The following is a 23835-nucleotide window of genomic DNA, read 5'->3' on the forward strand; positions in this document are numbered from 1 at the left end:
CGTTCTTGTTCCATGATGTATGTTGTAATATGGTGATCTTATTACTTCTGGTATGTAGTAATTAATATTGTGGTCGACTGACACTTAAGGGTCCTATTACACGGCCCGATCATAAACTGTACACTAGCACCGATCTGCTAGATCGGCGCTCATTTACTGAGCAATGAGACAGGCCGACTATTGGACCGCAAGGGCTGTACAGACATCATTAGCTATGTCCATGCAGCCCTTGCCTTTAGTATCAAATAATAAAGTAGTACCTTACCTTACCACATTCCCTGGGGTCCTCGGGCCTTCTCTTATGTCTGCAGCTCTTTCTTCTCTGCACTGGCAGGCCGCCGGCCGCTCTGCCAATCACAGGCTCGGTTGAGTGGCCGGCGGCCTGTCCCAGCCTATGATTGGCTGAGCAGCCGGCGGCCTGTCTCGGCCTGTGAGTGGCTGAGCAGCCTGTCAGTGCAGAGAAGGCAGCACTGCAGACACCAGAGAAAGCCTCTGAGGACACCGGAGAAGGCCAGGACACCAGGGAACGAGTTATTACTGTATTATTTTATACTACAGTCATCAGACGCACATTGCTATTACACGTAGCGATGCATGCCCAACGCCCGAGGACCTAAAGAAATGATCAGCTGATGATCATTTCATCGTCTGACCGTTCTCTCTATAACACAGAGCAATAATCGGGCAAATCTTCCTGATCCTGATTATCGCTCCATGTAATAGGGCCCTTACTTCACCTGTGAGAGAATCTAAAGAACATTCCAGATAATCACATTGTAGGATTTATAGATAATTATTCACCATTTGATTCCATGTAATAAGGATGTGATACAATAGAAGAAGAGAAGTTCCTATTTGGTGCAGAAACCTATGTTTGCTGTTCCAGAGGTCGGACGTTTCCTGGAGGTCTTGGCCAGGCATTGTGTCCCCCTCCCCCATACACATCTTCTCCACATCTTTCAGGTTTCGGGACTGTCACTGGGGGGGCAACATTGAGTTTCAGCTATTCCATAGATTTTCTATTGGGTTCCGGTGTGGAGACTGGCGGCTGCTCCAGGACCATGAAATGCTTCTTACGGAGCCGCCAATTACTAGTTCTGGCTGTGTGTTTTAGGTCATTGTCAAACTGACAATCCATCCATCCATCCATCCTCCCTTCAATATGGTGCACTCGACCTTCAAGCCGCCAAAGTATGAATTTCCCTTCCCCATGCTTCACGGTCAGGACTGTGTTCTTGGGGTTGTACTAATCCTTCTTCTTCCTCCAAACACGGCAAGTTGAGTTGATACCAAAAAATTCTATTAAGGACTTATCTGAGCAAATGACCTTCCTCCATGCCTCCTCTGGATCATCCAGATGGTCATTGGTGACATCACACGGGCATGGACATGTCATCTTGTGTTTCTTCCATTTTCTAAAAATTGCACCAACAGTTGTTGCCTTCTCACTAAGCTGCTTGCCTATTGTCCTGTAGCCCATCCCAGCCGTGTGCAGGTCTACTATGTTGTCCCTGGTGTCCTTAGACAGCTATTTGGTCATGGTGGAGAGGTTGGAGGGTGACTGAGTGTGTGAACAGATGATTACTATACAGGTAAGGAGATGAAACTGGTGCAGGTAATCCAGGTAATGAGGGCAGAGTATGAGGAGCTTCTTATAGAAAAACTTAACAGCTCTGTGAGAGGCAGAATTCCTGCTGATTAGTCGGAGATCAAATCCTTATTTCATGTAATAAAATGGTGAATAATTATGTATAAATCCTGCTATGTGATTATCTGGGATGTTCTGTAGATTCTGTCTCTCACAGGTGAAGTTACTGACCAGAAATATTACCCCTTCTCCATTTTGAGTAGGTGATCAGCAGTGGATCAGATACTTATTTTCCCCACTGTATAAAGGAAGTATTTTATAACCCTTTTACTGGTCTAACCAAGGGGTTCAAACTCCTACTGGTCCTACTGGTCACCAGAACAGGGGCCCCGGTCACCCAGCTACAGGACTGCAGACCAGGAGGCCAACTTTCCTCCATTCTTGTGATTGGTGGGGGTCCTAGCAGTTGGATACGGGATAACATTGGATCATGGAATAACCAAACAACATCTGGACATGTTGGATTGTAAACAAAAACATGTACACCCCCACCCCCCCCCAACTCATCTTTATTAGGGCACCCGATACCCTAAAATAAAAGGCTCTCTCTAGTGGCAGATAACATTTAAAGAAAAAGCTAATCTGAAAGGCCGTCCAGCAAAAACTCCAGATAGATCATAATAGTGGTGAGGAGGAAGCCTTTTGTGAGTATTGTGAGACTAGTTAGTTGACACAACTAAAAACCCTTTATTTTTTTTCAATAGATGGCCGTAATACATTGCAGAACTAATATTTTACATTACAGGCGCTTTATCTAGCACCAGGGTTCCACAGATATACTAAAATAGGACTTCAATAAAACAGATTTACCTCCAACATGCAAGGTATTCTTCAGGGACCACAGGTACAGCTCAGCCAGGCAGAAAGACATCTGTGAAAGAGAAAAAGGTTTCATCAAAGAAAGGAACAACATGTGCAAATGAATGGCCCTTATTATCAGCAATCACAGTGCACACATCCGTACAGGGCCCGGACCGGCGGCATCAGCACCGCCAGCTACAACCGTCCACAAATCAATCAGGAAAATCTTCCTTGGACTTTCAGAGCGAGGTAGAAGAGAAAACCTTTGCATTGAATGGCGGGGGTCACCGCAAGAGGCACAAAGGACTAAATTATGGAGCATTATCTCCTATTATATACAACAAAACTGCTAGATTTAATAAGATACACAGAGTACATGGTAAATATACACTATATGGAGTGAATAGACATTACAACTACAGGAGCTTTTAGGCCACCCCATTCTAAATCTATAGAAACTAATGTGAAGTTGCCAATCGCTATAAAGCCCTTTAATGGGCACTGTCACAAAAACGGACTTCTGACGTGTCATCAGGCGTCGTGTCATAGGTTATTGATCAGAGCAGGTCTCACTGCTGACACCCGCTCTGATCAAAATATATAGTTGGGGTGAGATCATGGCAGCACCATCATCTCCCCGACCAGTGGCCTAGAACGTCAAAATTTCCCACAGACTTATATGGTGATTTTTGACCGGTTGCACTTCTGTTTTAGTTCATCCTATTGGTGTTGGATGGGTTGGGGTCAGCGCTGTGTGGGCCAGGCAAGGTCCTCCACTCACCCAGCACTGGGGACGCAGCCAGGCTGGAACCGAAGAGGCTGAAGCCCAACAGTTCATGCAAGGTTGTGATTAGTAAATTATTTGTAAATCATAACACTTACCAAAAATGACTGCTTACTTATAGGGAAAAGGGAAGTGAAGAGTCATGGTGGGGCAAGGTTAATATTATGCAGAGGGAAAGGCCTGAGCATGCATGCTGAGCCTGTCCGCCTCCGCCAGAGGGTCTACTCAGTGTCTAAAATCAAAGTACACAGTACTGCCTCCTAAAAGCAATTCCCCTCACATCCATCCCTCTAGCTTGTCATTATTATCAGTTCACTCATGTTCATCATCACTAAAAGCAGTTTACCGCTTAGACCAAAGCTGCTTGTGTCCAACCCATTGCTTGCAGTGATCCTACTGTTGTTTATTCCCTTTTTACCCATACAGAACCTTACAAACTCATCAGTACATCAATAACCCCCTAGTCCCCTCTACACAGATTATCTATAGTCATGTAGTGTAAATGGTCTCCAGCACAGAGCCAGCCTGTCCAGCCTAAACGGTGCCCTTTCTCCAGCACTATGCCATGGTATGACAGAGAGGAGGAGGAGGGCTTGAATTTGTGAGTACTGCTTGCAAACAGCCCAGCACTGGTCCCACTCTTTAAATGGAGAAAAATAAAGGTCCTTGTACATTAATCGATTTGTCAGCTGATCAGCAAGATCAGTGCAGTGCCTTCACATGGCATGACAAATCAAGCAGCAGGCCTGCACGAACGATCCTTGTATCATTCATGCAGCCCTGGAAACTGACAGCACTGATATGTATATACTGGGTTCTGGGATATGTATATATCCGTGCTGTCAGTTTCCAGATCACAAGTAGTGTAAACTTACCATCCACACTGCTTATGATCCAGCATCCAGCTCTCCCATCCTCCGACTGTATAGTTAGGCCTCACCTACTCCGGCTGTCAATCATTCTGGAGGAGGTGGCAGCCTCAAGATACAGCAGCATCCGAGAATGGAAGAACAGGATGGCAGATCCCAAGCAGCATGGGGGGTAAGTATACACTGCTTTTGATCTGGAAACTGTCAGCACAGATTTATACATATCCCATATGAACAGTATCTCCTATATACATATACGTGGTGTCGGTTTCTCATTATGGTTATCAACCTCACATAACCCTGTTTTCACAATAAATTTTGAAGCAGGCTGAAAAGACTCGTTCAGCTGAGGATCAGGTGTCTTCCTGCTCCTCAGCTGATCGCTGTTACCTTTACATGGGCCAAAGGAGCCCTTCTAGCAATCAATAATCAGCCCGCATAAAAGGCCCTTGAGAAATAGCCGTGCACCAGGAAGGGGATTCCCAGGAGCCCAAAAACAGCAGGAAAAGCCCAAAAACCACCACTCTCAAAACTATTTTAAAAATATCCCTGTTTGAATGTATGGAAGACTTTAAAGTGTACCTGTCATTAAAAAAACTTCTGATATTTTATAGCAACATGTCAGAAGTTTTTATCGGTTAGAGTCCGGGTGCAGAGACCCCCAACGATCACTAGAACAAGGGAGCAGAGACGCCTATATGGATACTGCTACAGCAGAAATGGAAGGAGTTATAATGGAGCCAATACAAACCTCTTACATGTAACTATGACAAGTCAGAAGTTATTTCCAATTACAGGAAAGCTTTAAGATCTCTATTCTCTGGAACTGTAAGGCCTCGGCCAATCTCTGAAAAACTACCCTATAGAAACAGTGCTCCAACAAACCTACAAGTCTTGCCTTTTTTTTCCATATACCCAGCTACACAGACTGGATCTAAAGTTGGTGTCTCACAGCATTTTTTTCTTCTTTTATTTTTAAATACCACTGACTCTGTGACAATTTGCAGTTCACTTCTTGAGCCAAAACCAGGACCGAATTTAAAGGGAATCAGGAATGAGGAATGAGGAAAAAAACAAAGAAACCCTTACACTTTATTCTGTGGGATCCAATTCAGTAACATGTACAGCATTGTGGTCTGTAGCGTGCCAATATGGTGTTACAAAATAAAATTTACCAACAAAGATGCAAACAAACTGCACCTTAAAGGGGATGTGTCACCTAAATTTTCTTTTACTGATTAGTCACATACTAAAACATGTTCTTTTATTTTAATCTCCTATTTTCTGACTGTAATTTTTCTATTTTATTCTTTGTACATTGTTATGGGGGCGGCCACCTTGCCTGAGCGGTTTTAACAGCATTTAGTGACATGCTTTACAGCGAGACTCATGGATGACAATAGACAGACTCTGTCCCCTTGAGATGAATGTGAGACATTACTGAGCACGCTCTGTGACCTGTGAAGAGGTCATTCCACAGGGAGCTGCTATTGTCTCCTCTATCTACTGGTGTCACATGACGCTGCAATGCTGTACAGATCACTTTACTGCAGCCTCCTCTTATCACCACAGACACAACAGGAAGTCTCAGCTTAGTTTTAGCCCCAGTGGTTAGAATGAAAACTGCAAGATATCAGGATTTTTATATAATATAGATAGAAAAATGGAAAATTAAAAAAAAAAAAGGCAAAAAAAAAAAAAAAAAAAAAAAAAAAACGATAAAAAATATGTTTAAGATAAAAACGTTATTTAAACAATAAGTCATTTTCTGATGACACATTCCCTTTAAGGAGACCTTAAAAAGACCTTAACAGAAACAACACAAACACTTAACCTCAAACAGAGTCAATCTGTCAAGTAAGCAAACAGAGCAACAGGAGTGTTCACACAGCAATGTTTACCAGGGGACTGATGCTCCGCACTCTTCCATGGCCATTGGCTACAAACAGCTTAAGAGCTCTTGTATGAGTCTGTGTCAGGTAATCTCAGGAGGAGACGTGGATTATTATAAAGGTTTTATGTTTAGTAGTGCTCAGACGTGAGGCCCCAAAGCAGGAGATGAGCGAACTTTGAGAATGTTCGGATCGTCTGAACCCAAACACTCTGCATTGGATTACTGGTAGCTGAAGAAGTTGGATTTGGATGGAATCTGGATCCGTATAATGACACGTCCAAACATTATGCGGTCTGTGCTCCGGGCAAATGCATGAAATCCGCGGTCACTGGCCGATAAAAAACTGTTGCGACCGCATGTTGACTATTTTGTACAGACATATGCAAGGGGCCTAGAAATTCTTTCCCGCTTGATCTTTTAAACAGTGATCCCAGGTAAGCATGACTTATGGGAGAAGGAGGTGGGGTTAAAGGGGTTATCCAGCGTTACAAAAACATGGCCACTTTCCCCCCTCTCTTGTCTCCAGTTCAGGTGCGGTTTGCAATTAAGCTCCATTTACTTCAATGGAACTGAGTTTGAAACCCCAGCCAATCTGGAGACAAGAGAGGGGGAAAAGTGGCCATGTTTTTCTAGCGCTGGATAACCCCTTTAAATACAACCCAAGAAGAACCCACAAAGAAAGAAGATGTATGTAATATTGGCACCAAAAACATCCGTCCCAATTGGGGTTTAAAAACACTTAAAATCCATAGTTGCACAGGGATGGAGCTTAATTGCAAACTACACCTGACCTTGAGCGGCCATATTTCTGTAGCGCTGGATAACCCCTTAGACCCCAAGTGGGACAGATGTTTTTGATGTCATTGTACTTGTTTTCCAATAAATCTCCTATGTGTTGTATATCTTTGGTGTGCTGGTTATATTACAACTATGCTCAGCCAATCGCGGCTGAGCAGCAGATGATGCGGCAGAGGGGGGCCGGCATGAGGGACAGCTGAAGCGGTCCAGCCGGCCTCCTGAAGATGAAGTCGTCGACCCAAGATGGTGGCTGGGGTCAACAGAGAATACGTAAGTGTACCGCACCACACTTACGGGGTGGGAGGAACAAGGAAAAGGGGGCCATTCACTTAAATAACACACATTACAAAGTTGTATAACTTTGTAATGTGTGTTATTTATTGAATAAATATTAAATGCTGCACTACCCCTTTAATATACTGTAAACCATCACACTGCCTGTATTTTGCATTTACAGTGGTACTGTGGTTTAAGAGTAACTTGGAGTGAGATCGTTTTGCAAGAAGTTCACAGGTTTTAAAAATTGTAACTTGGTTTAAGAGCTCCCTGTACTGGGTGGGAGGGGGAGTGGGGCATGGTCTGCATAGCGGGGTCTACAGCATTGTACTCTGACCCAGGAAATCATAGCAGATCCACTTCAGGCTGGGGCTCACATCAGGGGACAGGACTGTGGAGGTAATCTTGTGCTGCTATACTGTGCCCACATATGCCTTGCTCATTCTCTTATGCTCTCTGCAGTCTCTATCAACCCTTATGTTTTCCATCGTCTCCATTCCTGTTATAATGTGCCTGCAATCACACACCAAGTTTCTGTCACTGTCCTCCTGCACAGCTCTGTAATTCTCACTTCCTGATTGGTCCATGCTGAACACACCCCCTTCCCCATTGCAGTCATGTAATCACACAGACCTCTGATAGCGGCCCTACATCTCTATTCTAGCCTGTTGTACTACGCTACTGCATTATGGGGATCTGCAGTTCCATCCTGTATCTACAAACTGCTGCAGTTTTTTCAGATTCAGATGTTTCTAAATGTTTGTTTCATTTATTTTACATGTTATTCAGAATAAAAAAAATCATTATTTTTGGGGTGTGGAACCAATTTTCTGCATTTCAATGATTTCCTATGGGGAAAATTTGCTTTAGTTTAAGAGTGATTTGTATTACATACATATATTTGGATTATATATATTAGTTATTTAAGCCAACTTGCCTTTTATAGTTCTGTGGCCCTTTAAAGTGGTAAAACGTACTGCATAAAAATCACCAGTAATGTCCAATCCAGTGAAGCATCTCTCCGTGACTCCCCGGGGCGGCCTCCCCTCCTCCGCCAGTAATTAGTATCACACTGATTACACTTTAATTACACCGGCCTGATGGTGAGTCCCAGATAAGTCCGGAAAGCCAATCGGCGCCATGTTCTGGCTCATAATTTGCCCTCATTTGGAGGTGTTTTTCTTCACTTAGATCACATATCATTGGAATAGATTGTCATAATTATTCTGATAATTCTTAAATAGAAGTCTGGCTCCTTAATAAGCTTCCTTTCTTCACTTGTCAACAGTTTAAATGAATTTCCCATTTGAGAAAATATTACGATTCATTGAAAAGTCGGTGGTATCATGTAATAATAAAAAATAATATATATATATATATATATATATATATATATATATATATATATTATAATAAGGTTTATCACTAAATCCTCTGTTAAATATCAGTAAAAAACACAGATTTTCATCTCTGGCTTAAAGGGGAACTATCAGCAGGAGATGCCGCGGAGGAAGGTATGTCACTTACCTTGGCGCCGTTCCAGGGCAGTTAGTGGTGTGCTCCACTGTCCGGTAAGACCGTTAGGAGCACTGCCCACTCTCACAGCGCAGGTCCGGCCCGCCAACGGCCAGCCGGCTCTATTGATTATCATCAGAAGGGGGCCGGCTGGCCAGATGTGGGTCGTCGCGATGGGGGGCTGGGCAGTGCTTCTAAGAGTCTTACCGGGCCGAGGAGTAAACGACTAAGTGCACAGGAACAGCACTGAGGAGGAAGATAACAGACATACCCTCCTCCTCTGCGTCTCCTGTGCAATAGGGACAGAGCAGGGTAGATTCCTCTAGTTCCCCTTTAAGTAGATAGTTCCTCTTTAAGGAAAAGTTGAAATAATCATTTGTCCAGCATTGAACATAAAGATCTATAAAGCAGCCAACTACCCATCATCCATACGTACAATGTGCCGCCATGCAGAATAACCTTTACAATTACAATCTGTAACTACGTCTGTGTTGACAAAAAGTTTCTCTTTCAAGAATTTTGACACTAATTCTGCATAAAATCTATACAGCAATGCTATCAATGGGAAGTTAAAACGGACCAGCTCTGGATACAATTTCTCCCACTGTAGTCAATGGGATTTCATAGCGCCTAAAAAAAAAAAGGTCAAAAATGCATCAAAACAAGCTTAAAAGCAGCTTTTAAAATGTACATGTGGGGCCAAAAAGTATTCACCAACATAACAAAGAATAATCCATCCGGTGGCCTGTAGAAAGGACACGGTAACAGATATCCTATAGACAGGTGACTATGTAGCGATAGAAAAAACAAAAATGAGCAAACTCTGCCACCTAGTGGCCCAAACATGAACCACATAGATGTGGCAGAAACACTAAAGAATTCTGTTAACCAGCAGTGATCTGTGAAACTACAACTCCCAGCAAGCCGGACAGCTGCAGACATAAAGAACAGAATAATTTTTAGTCTGATCCTGTTATGATCCACGTGAGTGACGTTTCCTGAGAGTGCGGTGCGATACGTTATAGGAGTATAAAGGATCAGTAACAGACACTGCACATTCCACTGCTATTACCATGTAATAGTGTAACCTAATGTTTTTTTCACTATAGCTGCATACACGCTATTGTTCATTCTAAGGTTGTGTTCACACATTAGAAGTTTTGCTGCATTTTTTTTGTGCGGCCTACATATATATTATGTGGCCTCTTAAATCTTGTCTATACATATTGACTGTGTGGGCTTTGCTATGTGATCAGCATTACTAGACCTAATCGAAGGTGTTTCCTTGTTATAAATGGGCAAATTAAAGGGGTACACTATCCTTACCTACCAACCCTTCTCCTATATCACTATCCTTACCTACCAACCCTTCTCCTATATCACTATCCTTACCTACCAACCCTTCTCCTATGTCACTATCCTTACCTACCAAACCTTCTCCTATGTCACTATCCTTACCTACCAACCCTTCCCCTATATCACTATCCTTACTTACACACCGTTCTCCTATGTCACTATCCTTACCTACCAAACCTTCTCCTATGTCACTATCCTTACCTACCAAACCTTCTCCTATGTCACTATCCTTACCTACCAAACCTTCTCCTATGTCACTATCCTTACCTACCAAACCTTCTCCTATGTCACTATCCTTACCTACCAAACCTTCTCCTATGTCACTATCCTTACCCACCAAACCTTCTCCTATGTCACTATCCTTACCTACCAAACCTTCTCCTATATCACTATCCTTACCTACCAAACCTTCTCCTATATCACTATCCTTACCTACCAAACCTTCTCCTATGTCACTATCCTTACCTACCAACATTTCTCCTATGTCACTATCCTTACCTACCAAACCTTCTCCTATGTCACTATCCTTACCTACCAACATTTCTCCTATGTCACTATCCTTACCTACCAATCCTTCTCCTATGTCACTATCCTTACCTACCAAACCTTCTCCTATATCACTATCCTTACCTACCAAACCTTCTCCTATGTCACTATCCTTACCTACCAACATTTCTCCTATGTCACTATCCTTACCCACCAACCCTTCTCCTATGTCACTATCCTTACCTACCAACCCTTCTCCTATGTCACTATCCTTACCTACCAAACCTTCTCCTATGCCACTATCCTTACCTACCAAACCTTCTCCTATGTAACTATCCTTACCTACCAACCCTTCTCCTATGTCACTATCCTTACCTACCAACCCTTCTCCTATGTCACTATCCTTACCTACCAAACCTTCTCCTATGTAACTATCCTTACCTACCAACCCTTCTCCTATGTCACTATCCTTACCTACCAAACCTTCTATGTCACTATCCTTACTCACCAACCCTTCTCCTATGTCACTATCCTTACCTACCAAACCTTCTCTTATGTCACTATCGTTACCTACCAACCCTTCTCTTATGTGACTATCCTTACCTACCAAACCTTCTCCTATGTCACTGTCCTTACCTACCAACCCTTATACTATGTCACTAACCTTACCTACCAGACCTTCTCCTATGTCAATATCCTTACCTACCAAACCTTCTCCTATGTCACCCAGAAGAGACCCTTGTGGCCGCCACTTGTAACCAGTCTCCTTTTGGAATACACTGCATTACGAACATCCCTCTGATATCTATCCTTTACCAGCCACAAGTTCACTAAACTATCCAGAGATAAGATACAATTTTCTGTATCAGCCCTTTATGGGGAACTGTATCAAAGCCTTTGCTGAAGTCCAGTTAGACGATATCCACTGGAGGAAGAAAGGAAAGAGGGGACATGATGGAAACCTTTATATATGTTTTAGGAGGAAGAAGGAAAAGGAGGAAACCTTTATGCAGCAGAATTTTTGCTTTCTTATCCTATACTTTTAAGTCTGGGTTCACACTACTTATAATTCAGTCAGTATTGTGGTCCTCATATTGCAACCAAAACCAGGAGTGGATTAAAAACACAGAAAGGATCCATTCACACAATGTTGAAATTGAGTGGATGGCCGCCATATAATGGCAAATATTTGCTGGTATTTTAAAACAACGGCTGTTATATTGAAATAATGGACGTTATTTACTGTTATATGGTGGCCATTCACTCAATTTCAACATTGTGTGATCATAGCTTTTCTGTGTTTTTAATCCACTCCTGGTTTTGGTTGCAATGTGAGGACCACAATACTGACTGAAATATACGTAGTATGAACATAGCCTTAGGGTGCGTTCACACCTACAGGATCTGCAGCAGATTTGATGCTGTGCTCAGTTATTTAAATGAAATCTGCTGCAGAAAATCAGCTGCAGATCCTGTGTGAACGCACCATTAAAGTGTATCTATTGTTATAACTTTCAAAATCTAATGTCACAGAAGATGTGATATAAAGCAAGTTTGCAATTTCCATTCATTTTTGTTGTTATCATTCTGTAAAACAAAGCTGAACTTACCAGAATTCCAGGTCCAGTCTTCTGAAGGCAGCTATATAACAGCTATACTTACTGTATCCAGGTCCAGTCTCCTGAAGGCAGCTATACTTACTGTATCCAGGTCCAGTCTCCTGAAGGCAGCTATATAACAGCTATACTTACTGTATCCAGGTCCAGTCTCCTGAAGGCTGCTATATAACAGCTATACTTACTGTATCCAGGTCCAGTCTCCTGAAGAAAGCTATATAACAGCTATACTTACTGTATCCAGGTCCAGTCTCCTGAAGAAAGCTATATAACAGCTATACTTAGGGCCCTATTCCACGAGACGATTATCGTTCGCATAATCGTTAACGATAAATGATCCAAACGACCGTTATTACGAAAGACCTGAAATAGTTTGCCCATTTACATGGAAAGATAATCGTTACTTATGATCGTTCTTGCGGTCGTCTTGTCAGTGCTATTGCGTTCGTCACTAGTGCGAATGGTCGAACGACTTCTTATTCAATGCGAACGATTTGCGAACGAGCAACGATAAAAATAGGTCCAGGTCTTATTAAATGATCAACGATTTCTCGTTCGGTCGTTAGTCGTTAACTGCTATTCAAACGAACGATTATCGTTCAGATTCAAACAATTTAACGATAATCTGAACGATAATCGTCCTGTGGAATAGGGCCCTTACTGTATCCAGGCCCAGTCTCCTGAAGGCAGCTATAAAACAGCTATACTTACTGTATCCAGGTCCAGTCTCCTGAAGGCAGCTATATAACAGCTATACTTACTGTATCCAGGTCCAGTCTCCTGAAGGCTGCTATATAACAGCTATACTTACTGTATCCAGGTCCAGTCTCCTGAAGGCTGCTATATAACAGCTATACCTACTGTATCCAGGCCCAGTCTCCTGAAGGCAGCTACTGTATATAACAGCTATACTTACTGTATCCGGGTTCTGTCTCCTTCACACACAACGTATCCGCAGCAGATAACTGCCGCTGCGAGTATGTCAAACTCAGTGCCGTTAGCATACATTACCTGCTCCATCCTCCTGCTTGCTTTGGGGCCTCCAGTCGGTCAGTCAATCAGTGCGCTGCCCCACCGCGGCACACTGATTGTCTGACTGCTGGGAGATGCAGGGAAGCCCTGAAGCAAGCAGGAGCATATAGCAGAAAATAAATACTCCAGGGCCGTGGGGGTTAACGGCACTAAATTTGCCATACTCGCAGCGGGATAACTTTGACAGGGGACTTTGCTGCGAAATGGCAGCGAGAAAACTGCTGCGGATACGTTGTGTGTGAAGGCACCCTAAACACAGGAATTCCATCCAGAACAGAGAGTCACGACTTAATGTGTCCATCAATCACATGACTGCCTTCTCTCTGTGTTTCCTTTTTTGAAGACAAAAAAAAAAATAAGTCAGAAAAAAGGAGGTGCCGTGTTTTCTGATACCTAAAAAAAATAATGAATGTAAAATTGTAAACTTGCTTTTTATTACATCTGCTGCTGATTTAGATTTTGAAAGTTATAACGACAGTCACACTTAAAATCATAATGACAATCAAAAACATCCAAATGACCCTGATCAAAAGTTTACATCCCCCAGTATTTAAAGGGGTTATCCAGCGCTACAAAAACATGGCCACTTTTCCCTCTCTCTTGTCTCCAGTTCAGGTGCAGTTTGCAATTAAGCTCCATTTACTTCATAGTTACATATATACATAGTTAATGCGGTTGAAAAAAAAGACACATGTCCATCAAGTTCGACCAAGGAGGGGATGGATACAGGGAAGGGGGAGGGGTGATAGGTTCTATACATAAGCATTTATATTATTTTGGTCTAAGAACTTGTCTAGGCCGGTTTTGAAGCCCTCTACTGTTTTTGCTGTGACCAGATCCTGTGGTAGACTGTTCCAATGGAAATGAGTTTCAAAACCCCACCCAAACTGGAGACAATAGAAGGGGGAAAGTGGCCATGTTTTTGTAGTGCTGGATAACCCCTTTAATACCACATATTGCCCCCTCTAACTAAAATGACAGCTTGAAGTCTTTCATGGTAGTTGTGGATGAGGCTCTATATTTTCTCAGATGGTAAAGCTGCCTTTTATTCTTGGCAAAAAGCCAAGTAAATTCCTGGACTGTCCTGCATGAACTGCGCACTTGACATCCCCCAAGAGTGGCTTAAAGGGGTTGTCCAGTGTGGGGGCACTTTTTTGGGGGGACCGGGGAGGAGGTGGCTGAAATAAAAGACGTTCACTCACCTCCCTGGTTCCAGCGGCGGCTCACTCATCGCGGCGCTCCGGTCCCCGGCCGCTTCCGGGTGTCTGACGCCGCCCGAGACGCTACGTCTCAGGGCCGCTCAGCCACTCAGTGAAGGAGGCGGGATCCGTGTGAAGTCCGCTCAGATCCCGCCTCCTTCACTGAGTGGCTGAGCGGCCCTGAGACGTAGCGTCAGACACCCGGAAGCGTCCGGGAATCGGGGACCGGAGCGCCGCGATGAGTGAGCCGCCGCTGGAACCGGGGAGGTGAGTGAACGTCTTTTATTTCAGCCACCTCCTCCCCGGTCCCCCCAAAAAAGTGCCCCCACACTGGACAACCCCTTTAATGATATTGAGGTCAGGAGACCGATATGCTCACTCTAAAACCTTCACTCTGTCCAAGGAATTGATAATGCCAGTCAGCAGTGTTCAAACTGTGAAAATGGAAAATCAGGGGCTTTGTACAAACCTCAGTCAGGTAGACCAACAAACATTTTTCGGGAAGCAAAGAAAAGCCCACAAATACCATCAGCTGAAATCCAGGACTCCTTGAAAACTAGCGGTGCGGCTGTTTCAAGACACACAATAAGGAGGCACTTAAAAAAAAAAAATCGGTTTGCATGGTCGAGTCGCTAGAAGAAAACCATTACTGTGCAAATGCCACAAAGTATCTCGCCTACAATACGCCAAATAGCACAGAGACAAACCTCAAAACTTCTGAAACAAGGTCATTTGGAGTGATAAGACCAAAATCCAACTTTTTGGCCACAACCGTAACCGTTACATTTGGAGAGGTGTCAGCAAGGCCTATGATGGAAGGATCACCATTCCTACTGTAAAGCATGGGGAGGTTGCTGATGTGTTTTGGGGATGTGTAAGCAGAGCTGAAGGAAAGATGAATGCAGACGGTTATCAGCAAATATGGGACGTATTTGGATGTTTCGACATGACAACAATCCAAAACACAAGGCCAAGCCAACCCAACCTGCCGATGCCTACAGCAGAACAAAGAAGGTTCTGGAGCGGCCATCTCAGTCTACTGGCCTCAATATCATCGAGCCAGTCTGCGGAGGACAGAATGGGCGGCTTTACCATCTGAGAAAATAAGCAGCCTCATCCACAACTACCACAAAGACTTCAAGCTGCCATTGATGTTAGAGGGGGCAATACTCGGTATTAACAACTGGGGGATGGGAATTTTTGATCAGCGTCATTTGGATGTGTTTGGTTGTCATTATGATTTAAAAAGAGAAAACACAGTAGTGTGACAGTAAATGGCTTTACCCGACCACTAACCATGAAAGGGGGGGGGGGTCGTTTTTGTGCCATTCATACTCTCTGAAAAAAGGTAAAAACGTAAACTTTTGAGCACAACTGTATATGTTATATGAAGAAGAAGGGAAAGGAACACATGATGGAAACCTTTATATATGTTACAGGAGGAAGAAGGGAAAGAAGGAGATGATGGAAACCTTTATATATGTTACAGGAGGAAGAAGGGAAAGGAGGACATGATGGAAACCTTTATATATGTTACAGGAGGAAGAAGGGAAAGAAGGAGATGATGGAAACCTTTATATATGTTACAGGAAGAAGAAGGGAAAGGAGGACATGATGAAAACCTTTATATATGTTACACGAGGAAGAAGGGAAAGGAGGACATGATGGAAACCTTCATATATGTTACACGAGGAAGAAGGGAAAGGAGGACACGGTGGAAACCTTTATATACTGTATGTTTCAGGAGGAAGAAGGGAAAGGGGGGACATGATAGAAACCTTTATATATGTTACATGAGGAAGAAGGGACGGGGGGGGGGTATGATGGAAACCTTTATATATGTTACAAGACGAAGAAGGGAAAGTGGATGGAGAGAATGCTGCCTGTCTTGCAGTGAATTGTGTCCTGGCAGCAACGTTATCCGTGTCTCTGTAACGGTTGTATTTGTTTTTAGGAATGAACAGAAAGAAACAACCAATACTTCAGCAGTATGACCCAAATGTGGAGAGGATAAAGCCTATGCTTCTAATATGGAGAGGATAAAGCCTACGCTTCTAATATACCTATGGCACAGACATACCCGACAGGTGGTTTCCGGGAGGGGATCAGCCATGTTGGATTTTTTTTACTCTAACACGCAATGGATTTTCTGGAGGTATCTGGCAGCTGCTCGCCGCCCTCCCCTGCAAAGAAACAGTATATATTTTACAGTGATCCGGACAGCTCAGCAGGGGGTTGTCGGCAGCAGAACAATATTACGTCAGCCAGATCCCATAAGCGTGGACACTATGTAGCACACATTATATTGCCAGAGATAGGACTATAATTGTTACCATGTCCCTGAAACACGAAAAGGAAGACGTATGAGAAATCCTTAATGTAATAAAAAAAAAAAAAAAAAGGAAATACACCTACCGGGGAGAGGATCGGCTCCTACTATAAAGCTTCTGTCACCCACCAGCAGCCAAGGAAGTGAGATATTGTTACAGACGCTTGAGGATCTCTGCCCAGCAGAACGCTCCCTCCATTGACAGGAGTGCAACCCTATCTGAAGTCCCATTGTACCATGGATGTAATGAGCCTGTAATGACCCTATTAATAATGGAAACATCTAGCACTTTGCTTAGGCCGAGCCTTACATTATAATATGTATATACCCGTTTCCCCTGAAAATAAGACCTAGTGGAGGTTTTGCTGAATTGCTAAATATATAAGACCTTCCCCGAAAGTAAGACCTAGTAAAGTGTTTGTTTGGAAATATGGCCGCCGAACAGAACACCAGGGCACACAGCTGGGATTGTATTTAGCCCACCGCTAATGTCCCCTACCTTCACCGTCCATTGCAGAGCAGCTGCATGCAGGACATGAAGACCGTCACCTGCCCCCAACCCCAATGTTCCCTTCCGCAGCCGTCACTTGTAAATGTGCAGGCAGGGCATGAAATGGCCTGTCACCTGCCACCATCCCTGCTGTCCCCTACCACCAGATGTAGAGCTGCACACAGTCTGCCATTATCCTGTCACCATACCGTACACTCTGTCCCTGCTGTGCTGTATGAGTGTGCTGTGGTGAGCTTCCCCTGGTGGCCGGAAGCTGCCATACTGTATGCTATGTCCCTGCTGTCCTGTACGAGTGTGCTGTAGTGAGCTTCCCCTGGTGGCCGGAAGCTGCCATACTGTACGCTGTCCCTGCTGTGCTATACGTGTGTGCTGTAGTGAGCTCCCCCTGGTGGCCGGAAGCCGCCATACTGTACGCTGTCCCTGCTGTGCTGTATGAGTATTCTGTGTAGAGCAACCCCTGGTGGCCGGAAGCCGCCATACTGTATGCTCTGTCCCTTCTGTACTGTACGAGTGTGCTGTGATGAGCTCCCCCTGGTGGCCGGAAGCCGCCATACTGTACATTGTCCCTGCTGTGCTGTACGAGTGTGCTGTGGTGAGCTTCCCCTGGTGGCCGGAAGCCGCCATACTGTATGCTCTGTCCCTTCTGTACTGTACGAGTGTGCTGTGGACAGCTAACCCTGGTGGCCCTGCTGTGCATGTGACATGTGAATTCTTCTTTATGGAAAAATAAGATATCCCCTAAAAATAAGACTTGGTGCATATTTGGGAGCAAAAATTAACATAAGACAAAGACACTGCCTTATTTTCAGGGAAACACAGTATGTAAAGATCCATGTAAAGCGTGCTGGGGTCTGACCATGGGCATCTGAATCCCGGTGGCTGCAGAAGTTGGATGCAGTCCTAGTGAGTCCAAGAGGACACAGCCTTAGGCCTATGGCTGTATCCATGTTTTCCCGGATTCCCTAGGGCTGCATCCAACATTCAAATGGCGAGACTTCAAGGTTTGGACGGACTTGAGCATACCTGCATTACCCTCATCTCTAGTAATGATAACAGCAGAGGTCTGATTGGATACCAGGTCTTACGAAAAGGGGACATAAAAGTAATTCCCTGCTGCTCTATAAGGCTCTCGGAGGCTACTTTCAGGAAATCCTTAAAACATGACCTGTTGGTGAGGCCCGAGGACTGGAATGGAGACGCACTGATCTAGACCACCCTGACCAAGCACACGGTGAACATCTCCTCATCCTCAATGTCCCCTGCCGTATTAGACACTAGGCCAGGGGTCCTCAACTGGTGGAACGCGGAGGCCAGCTGTCCGGACCCCTGCTACAGCTCAGTATACCTGTATACTGAGCTGCGCTCTGCACAGTAGCTATGAGCGCTCGTAACGAGCGCTCATAGTTACCGTGCAGCAGTAGCACTGACAGAGAGGGAGCCATTGGCTCCTTCCCTGTCAGTCACCCCTCACTGGCTATAGCTGTTACAAGAGGCCGCTCTCTGCCTCTGGTGCTGGCGCCTTAGTGATGTCACTGGAGCACCGGCACCAGGACAAGGGGAGAGCGGCCTCTTATGACCACTGCAGTGCGGCCACAAGATGGGAAGAGAAGGAGACGCTTGGACCCAGGTCAGTATAAGTGTTTGTGTTTTTATGTTATATGCTATATGGAGGGGGAGCACAGGGAATCTATATAATTAAGGGAACACACTGAGGGAGAGCACAGGGGGGCTATATACTACTGGGGGAGCACACAGGGGGGCTATATACTACTGGGGGAGCATACAGGGGGGCTATATACTACTGGGGAGCACACAGGGGGGCTATATACTACTGGGGGAGCACACAGGGGGGGCTATATACTACTGGGGGAGCACACAGGGGGGCTATATACTACTGGGGGAGCACACAGGGGGGCTATATACTACTGGGGGAGCCTACAGGGGGGCTTTATACTACTGGGGAGCACACAGGGGGGCTATATACTACTGGGGGAGCATACAGGGGGGCTATATACTACTGGGGAGCATACAGGGGGCTATATCCTAATGGGGGAACGCACAGGGGGGGGGCTATATACTAATGGGCAACGCACAGGGGGGGCTATATACTACAGGGGGAGAGCTCACAGGGGGGCTATATACTACTGGGGGAGCACACAGGGAGGGCTATATACTACAGGGGGAGAGCGCACAGGGGGGCTATATACTACTGGGGGAGCTCACAGGGGGGCTATATACTACTGGGGGAAGTCACCCCCATTGTACCTAATTTCAAAGGGTCGGTGAGAGGAAAAAAACGCCAGTTTTCCTGCTAATAGGCAATGTATGTAAATAGTTCAACAACGTTTGTGAAAAGTAACAAAACACGTTTCCTACTGATGTTCAGCTCGGACCCTCACCTGACAAAAGACCCCGGTACTTGGAGCTTCACTAAAACTTGTTGAGTACCCCTGGTCTAGACACAGGTTACAATCATATAACCCACTGATAGAGAAGTAAAAAGCCTCCATAGACAGTCGGGCCAAGTATTGTGCAGCAGCAATCATCCCTCTCAGCTCTCACACATCCATGCTGAAACACGTCACAGGTCAGAAGTGATTGAAAAGTTTAGGGACCTTTATAGGGAGAATTCCAGCCACGGACCCATTCACTTCAAAAGCCTGAATGTGGCTGAATGTGATTTATCTGACAGATTTTTAAAGCCAAAGCCAAGAATGGATCTGAAAAGAAGAGAGATCTCAGTCCTATCTTTATAACCAGTTCTCTGTTTATAGTCTGTTCCTGGCTTTGGCTTCAAAAAGCTGTCAGATAAATCTCCCTGTGTAAAAGCACCATTAGGCCGGGTTCACACTGCATTTTTACAATTCATTTTTTCGTACGTTTTATGCAAAAAAAAAAAAAAAAAAACACGGATTCTGGGACATGTGAGCGGGGACCTGGGACGTGACATGTTCGGCCCGCTCGGCCAGTTAGCGACCATAGGGGGGTTACACCTCAGCTGCTACACATCACCAGCCTGGAGTTCCCCTTTAACTATGTTTGGGCCATTTAAGTAAATGGAGACAGTAGATCTCTGGGCACCTACATGTCTGACAGGAGACTGAGGGTCACATCCTGAGGTGACTTCATAGTGACCTCTGCCAGTGTGGCCCCCAGCACCCCATGTCATGTGACCACTGCACCCAATCAGTGCTCTCTGTGGTGTCACATGACATCACCCAGCTGCTATAAGGCTCCCGATTGGCTGCAGCTACAGGATCAGACAGGAGAGGGTTAATGGTATTTTATAACAATTGTCTGACTCCATAATCCCTTTAGTTTTCTATTATTGGCCGCAGCGATATATATATAATCCTGCCCATCCCTCATAGGAGTCACCCAGCTTTCCCAGGATCCTGTATGGACACAGTGTCAGAGCTGGCGGCAATCACTGCAGCGGCTGCTGGGGAAGTATCTCATAGTGAGGAGTTAGATGCCGGGGTGATACCGTGTATCCAATCAGTGCCGGGCTCAGGACTGCGCACACACACGGCTCCTACCTCCTGTCCGGTTCCCGGGGGGGGCTGCACACTCCGGGGCGGCTCCGGTGCACGGTACAGGGCACGTTACGTGGTCGGTAGCCCCGCCTCTTACTGCACAGGGATTCCGGCGGCGGTTGAGGCCTCGCGCCGTCTCCTAGCAACGCGGAACCTTCTCAGGGAGGACGCAAGGTTGGGAAGTTTGGTGGAATCGTGAGGAGAGTGTAGAGCGCCCCCTGCAGGCGGGAAAGAGTTACCATACACTGGTGATAACCGGGACGGGACGTTTATATACCTGGTGTGCTATAATCCCGGCCAGCAGGGGGAGCTCCCCAAAATCACAACTCCCGGGATGGGGACGCCGGGGCTGCTGGAGGTCAGAGGTCAGGGACTGCTGGAGGTCAGAGGTCAGGGACTGCTGGAGGTCAGAGGTCAAGGAAGCCAGGACTGCTGAGGTCCAAGATAGACTGTAAGGGTGGTATTACACGGGCCGAGCAGGGCCCGATAATACCTGTAAACGAGCAGCGATCTGCTAGATCGTTGCTCGTTTACTGGACCTATTACACGGCCCGATAATCGTTTGACAAGAGCTGCAAGGACATCGTTACCGATGTCCTTGCAGCCCTTGCTAAACTGGCATACATTACCCATCCACGTTCCAGGGCTGCCCCTGCGTCAGCTTCTCCCGGGGGTCCCGCGCGCTCTCTAGTGTCACAGCAGCCTGTCAGCTGGTAGGGTGGTATTACACGGAACGATAATCGGCCGAATTGGCTCGATTCGGCCGATTATCGCTCCGTGTAATAAATGCAACGATCAGCCGATGACAACGATCATCGGCTGATCGTTGATATAATTTAGAACCTATTTTCGTCGGGCGCCGACCGCGCACCGCTGCGTGTAATAGCGGTGCGTGGCCGGCGACTAACGATATACATTACCCATCCACGTTCCAGGGCTGCTCCTGCCGTCCGCTTCTCCTTGCGTCCCGCGCGCGCTCTAGCGTCACAGCGGCCTGTCAGCTGATAGGCCGCTCAGCCAATCACAGGCCGCGGCGGTCCCGCTTTATGATTGGCTGAGCGGCCTACCAGCTGACAGGCTGCTGTGACACTAGAGAGCGTGCGGGACCCCCGGGAGAAGCTGACGCAGGGGCAGCCCTGGAACGTGGATGGGTAATGTATGCCAGTTTAGCAAGGGCTGCAAGGACATCGGTAACGATGTCCTTGCAGCTCTTGTCAAACGATTATCGGGCCGTGTAATAGGTCCAGTAAACGAGCAACGATCTAGCAGATCGCTGCTCATTTACAGGTATTATCGGGCCCTGCTCGGCCCGTGTAATACCACCCTAAGGGCCGTGTTACACCAAAAGATTATCGGCCGTATTTGGCTGATTACCGGCCATTCCGCACAATAGTCGTTTGGTGTGATCAGGTGACCTATCAAACCGCCAGCGATAGGGACGGTCTGCTGGTGGACGTTCTCCATGATGTAAGGATCATCCAGGCAGCCCCCCCCCCCTCCCTCCGCTCAATGTCTGTGCATGTAATAGCCCGGATAGTGAACGAGGAGCCAGCAAGCACTCACCTATCAGGTCGACGCTCGCCTGCTCCTTAATATGGGGCCGTGTGATACGTCCCTGAGGGTCTTTTAGATGGGCCAATCAATAATGTAACCGAGCAACGATCTGCCAGATCTGAGCCTATCACACGGCTCGACCATCATGCACCAAAGGCTGCAGTATATACATCACCTCTCCACGCTCCTGGTGGTCTTCTGCTCTCTACCCGGAGACACCACTCTCTGAACTGACTGCTGCTCAGCCAATCACTGGCCGCAGCGGTGTCAGTCAGTAGTTGTGGGTCTGTACAGCTGTGTGGACGAGGCCTGAAGCTGCTGAGTAACCTTTATTCTGCAGATCAGTCTGACGACAGCGATCCCCACTTATTTTACTACTTTTAGAGGGGTTGGTAACTTAAATTTTTTTTCTTTCAAATCAACTGGAGTCAGAAAGTATAGAAGTATAATTTACTTCTATTAAGAAATCTCCAGTCTTCCAGTACTTATTATCTGCTGTTTGTCCTGCAGGAAGTGGTGTATTCGCTCCAATCTGACACAGTGCTCTCTGCTGCCACCTCTGTCCATGTCAGGAACTGTCCAGAGCAGGAGAGGTTTTCTATGGGAATTTGCTGCTGCTCTGGACAGCTCCTGACATGGACAGAGGTGGCAGCAGAGAGCACTGTGTCAGACTGGAGAGAATACACCACTTCCTGCAGGACACACAGCAGCCGATAAGTACTGGAAGACTTGAGATTTTTTAATAAAAGTAAATTACACATCTGTGGCACAAGTTGATTTTTTTATGTTTTCTGACCCCTGTCACTTTATTACTTTTCTGTCTATGGAGCTGTATCACAGCTCATTTCTTGTGCCTTGATCTGTGCTTTTTAATTAGTATTTTTTTTATTTATTTTTAGTTTCGGTTAGCAAATTGCATAAATCGCCATGGTCTGCTTTTATGGTCCCGATCACCTGCAGCAGCTGCTAACGGGCCGGAGGGGCACAGCGGACCCCTCAATCTAAGCATCGGGGAGTCCTGAATCTGTGGGACACTTATATGTGACTGTGGGTGAGAGCCGGGGGTCCGCAGAGAGGTGCGGGGGAGGGGGCGCAGGGAGGCTGCCCGGGTAATCGCTGATCGTCCGGGCAGCCCATAGGATAGTGGCCGTCTGCTGCTTCCTTTTCCACGGAGCGATGGCAGCAGATCATTGTTATCCTGGTCGTTTGTCTTTCAACATTTTGAAACACAAATGACAGCAACGATCAGCCGACATCGTTTACGTCAGCTAATCGTTGCCTTCTATTACACCAGACGATTATCGGCCGTACACAGGCGATATTGGTTTAGTTTAATAAGGTCTTAAAGGGGTATTCCCCCAAGAGCTAAAAAAATTTTTTTTTAAATGCTCACAAACCTAGCTGGTCTTACTCACCAAGTCTCCCTAAAAAAAGTTTTGAGCCGTCTCCCGTCTTTCAAGCTGCTTCTGTTCCGTAGTTACAAGTTTTTTAAAAGGCCGAACTATATCTAACATGGTGCTGGACAGAAAACTACATCTCCCATCATGCAATGCTTACGTCTGATTGGTCCATGATGTAGCAGAGCTGATATCCACAAGATATAGCAGAGTTGAGGTAGTAAAATAGCAGAG

At 45.7% G+C, this 23835-nt stretch overlaps 1 protein-coding gene across 6 annotated transcripts in view; it reads right to left on the minus strand.

Annotated features, from left to right (window-relative positions):
* Positions 1–22233, minus strand: part of WDPCP (WD repeat containing planar cell polarity effector) — a 209634-nt gene extending 187401 nt beyond the window's left edge. For 3 of the 6 annotated variants that reach the window (XM_069955283.1, XM_069955288.1, XM_069955287.1), the window contains exons 1-3: positions 20654–20991; positions 16355–16457; positions 2459–2519 (exon numbers count right to left, since the gene is read on the minus strand). In XM_069955283.1, the coding sequence (XP_069811384.1) occupies positions 2459–2519; positions 16355–16387 (94 nt within the window). In that variant the 5' untranslated portion in view covers positions 16388–16457; positions 20654–20991. Of the gene's footprint in view, positions 1–2458; positions 2520–16354; positions 16458–20199; positions 20220–20653; positions 20992–22213 lie in introns of those variants that run through there. The other 3 variants (XM_069955284.1, XM_069955285.1, XM_069955286.1) reach the window with 3 other exon arrangements.
* Between the last annotated feature and the right edge of the window lie 1602 nt (positions 22234–23835).

Source organism: Dendropsophus ebraccatus, chromosome 15 (assembly GCF_027789765.1).
Source record: "Dendropsophus ebraccatus isolate aDenEbr1 chromosome 15, aDenEbr1.pat, whole genome shotgun sequence".
NCBI classification, from domain to species: Eukaryota; Metazoa; Chordata; class Amphibia; order Anura; family Hylidae; genus Dendropsophus; species Dendropsophus ebraccatus.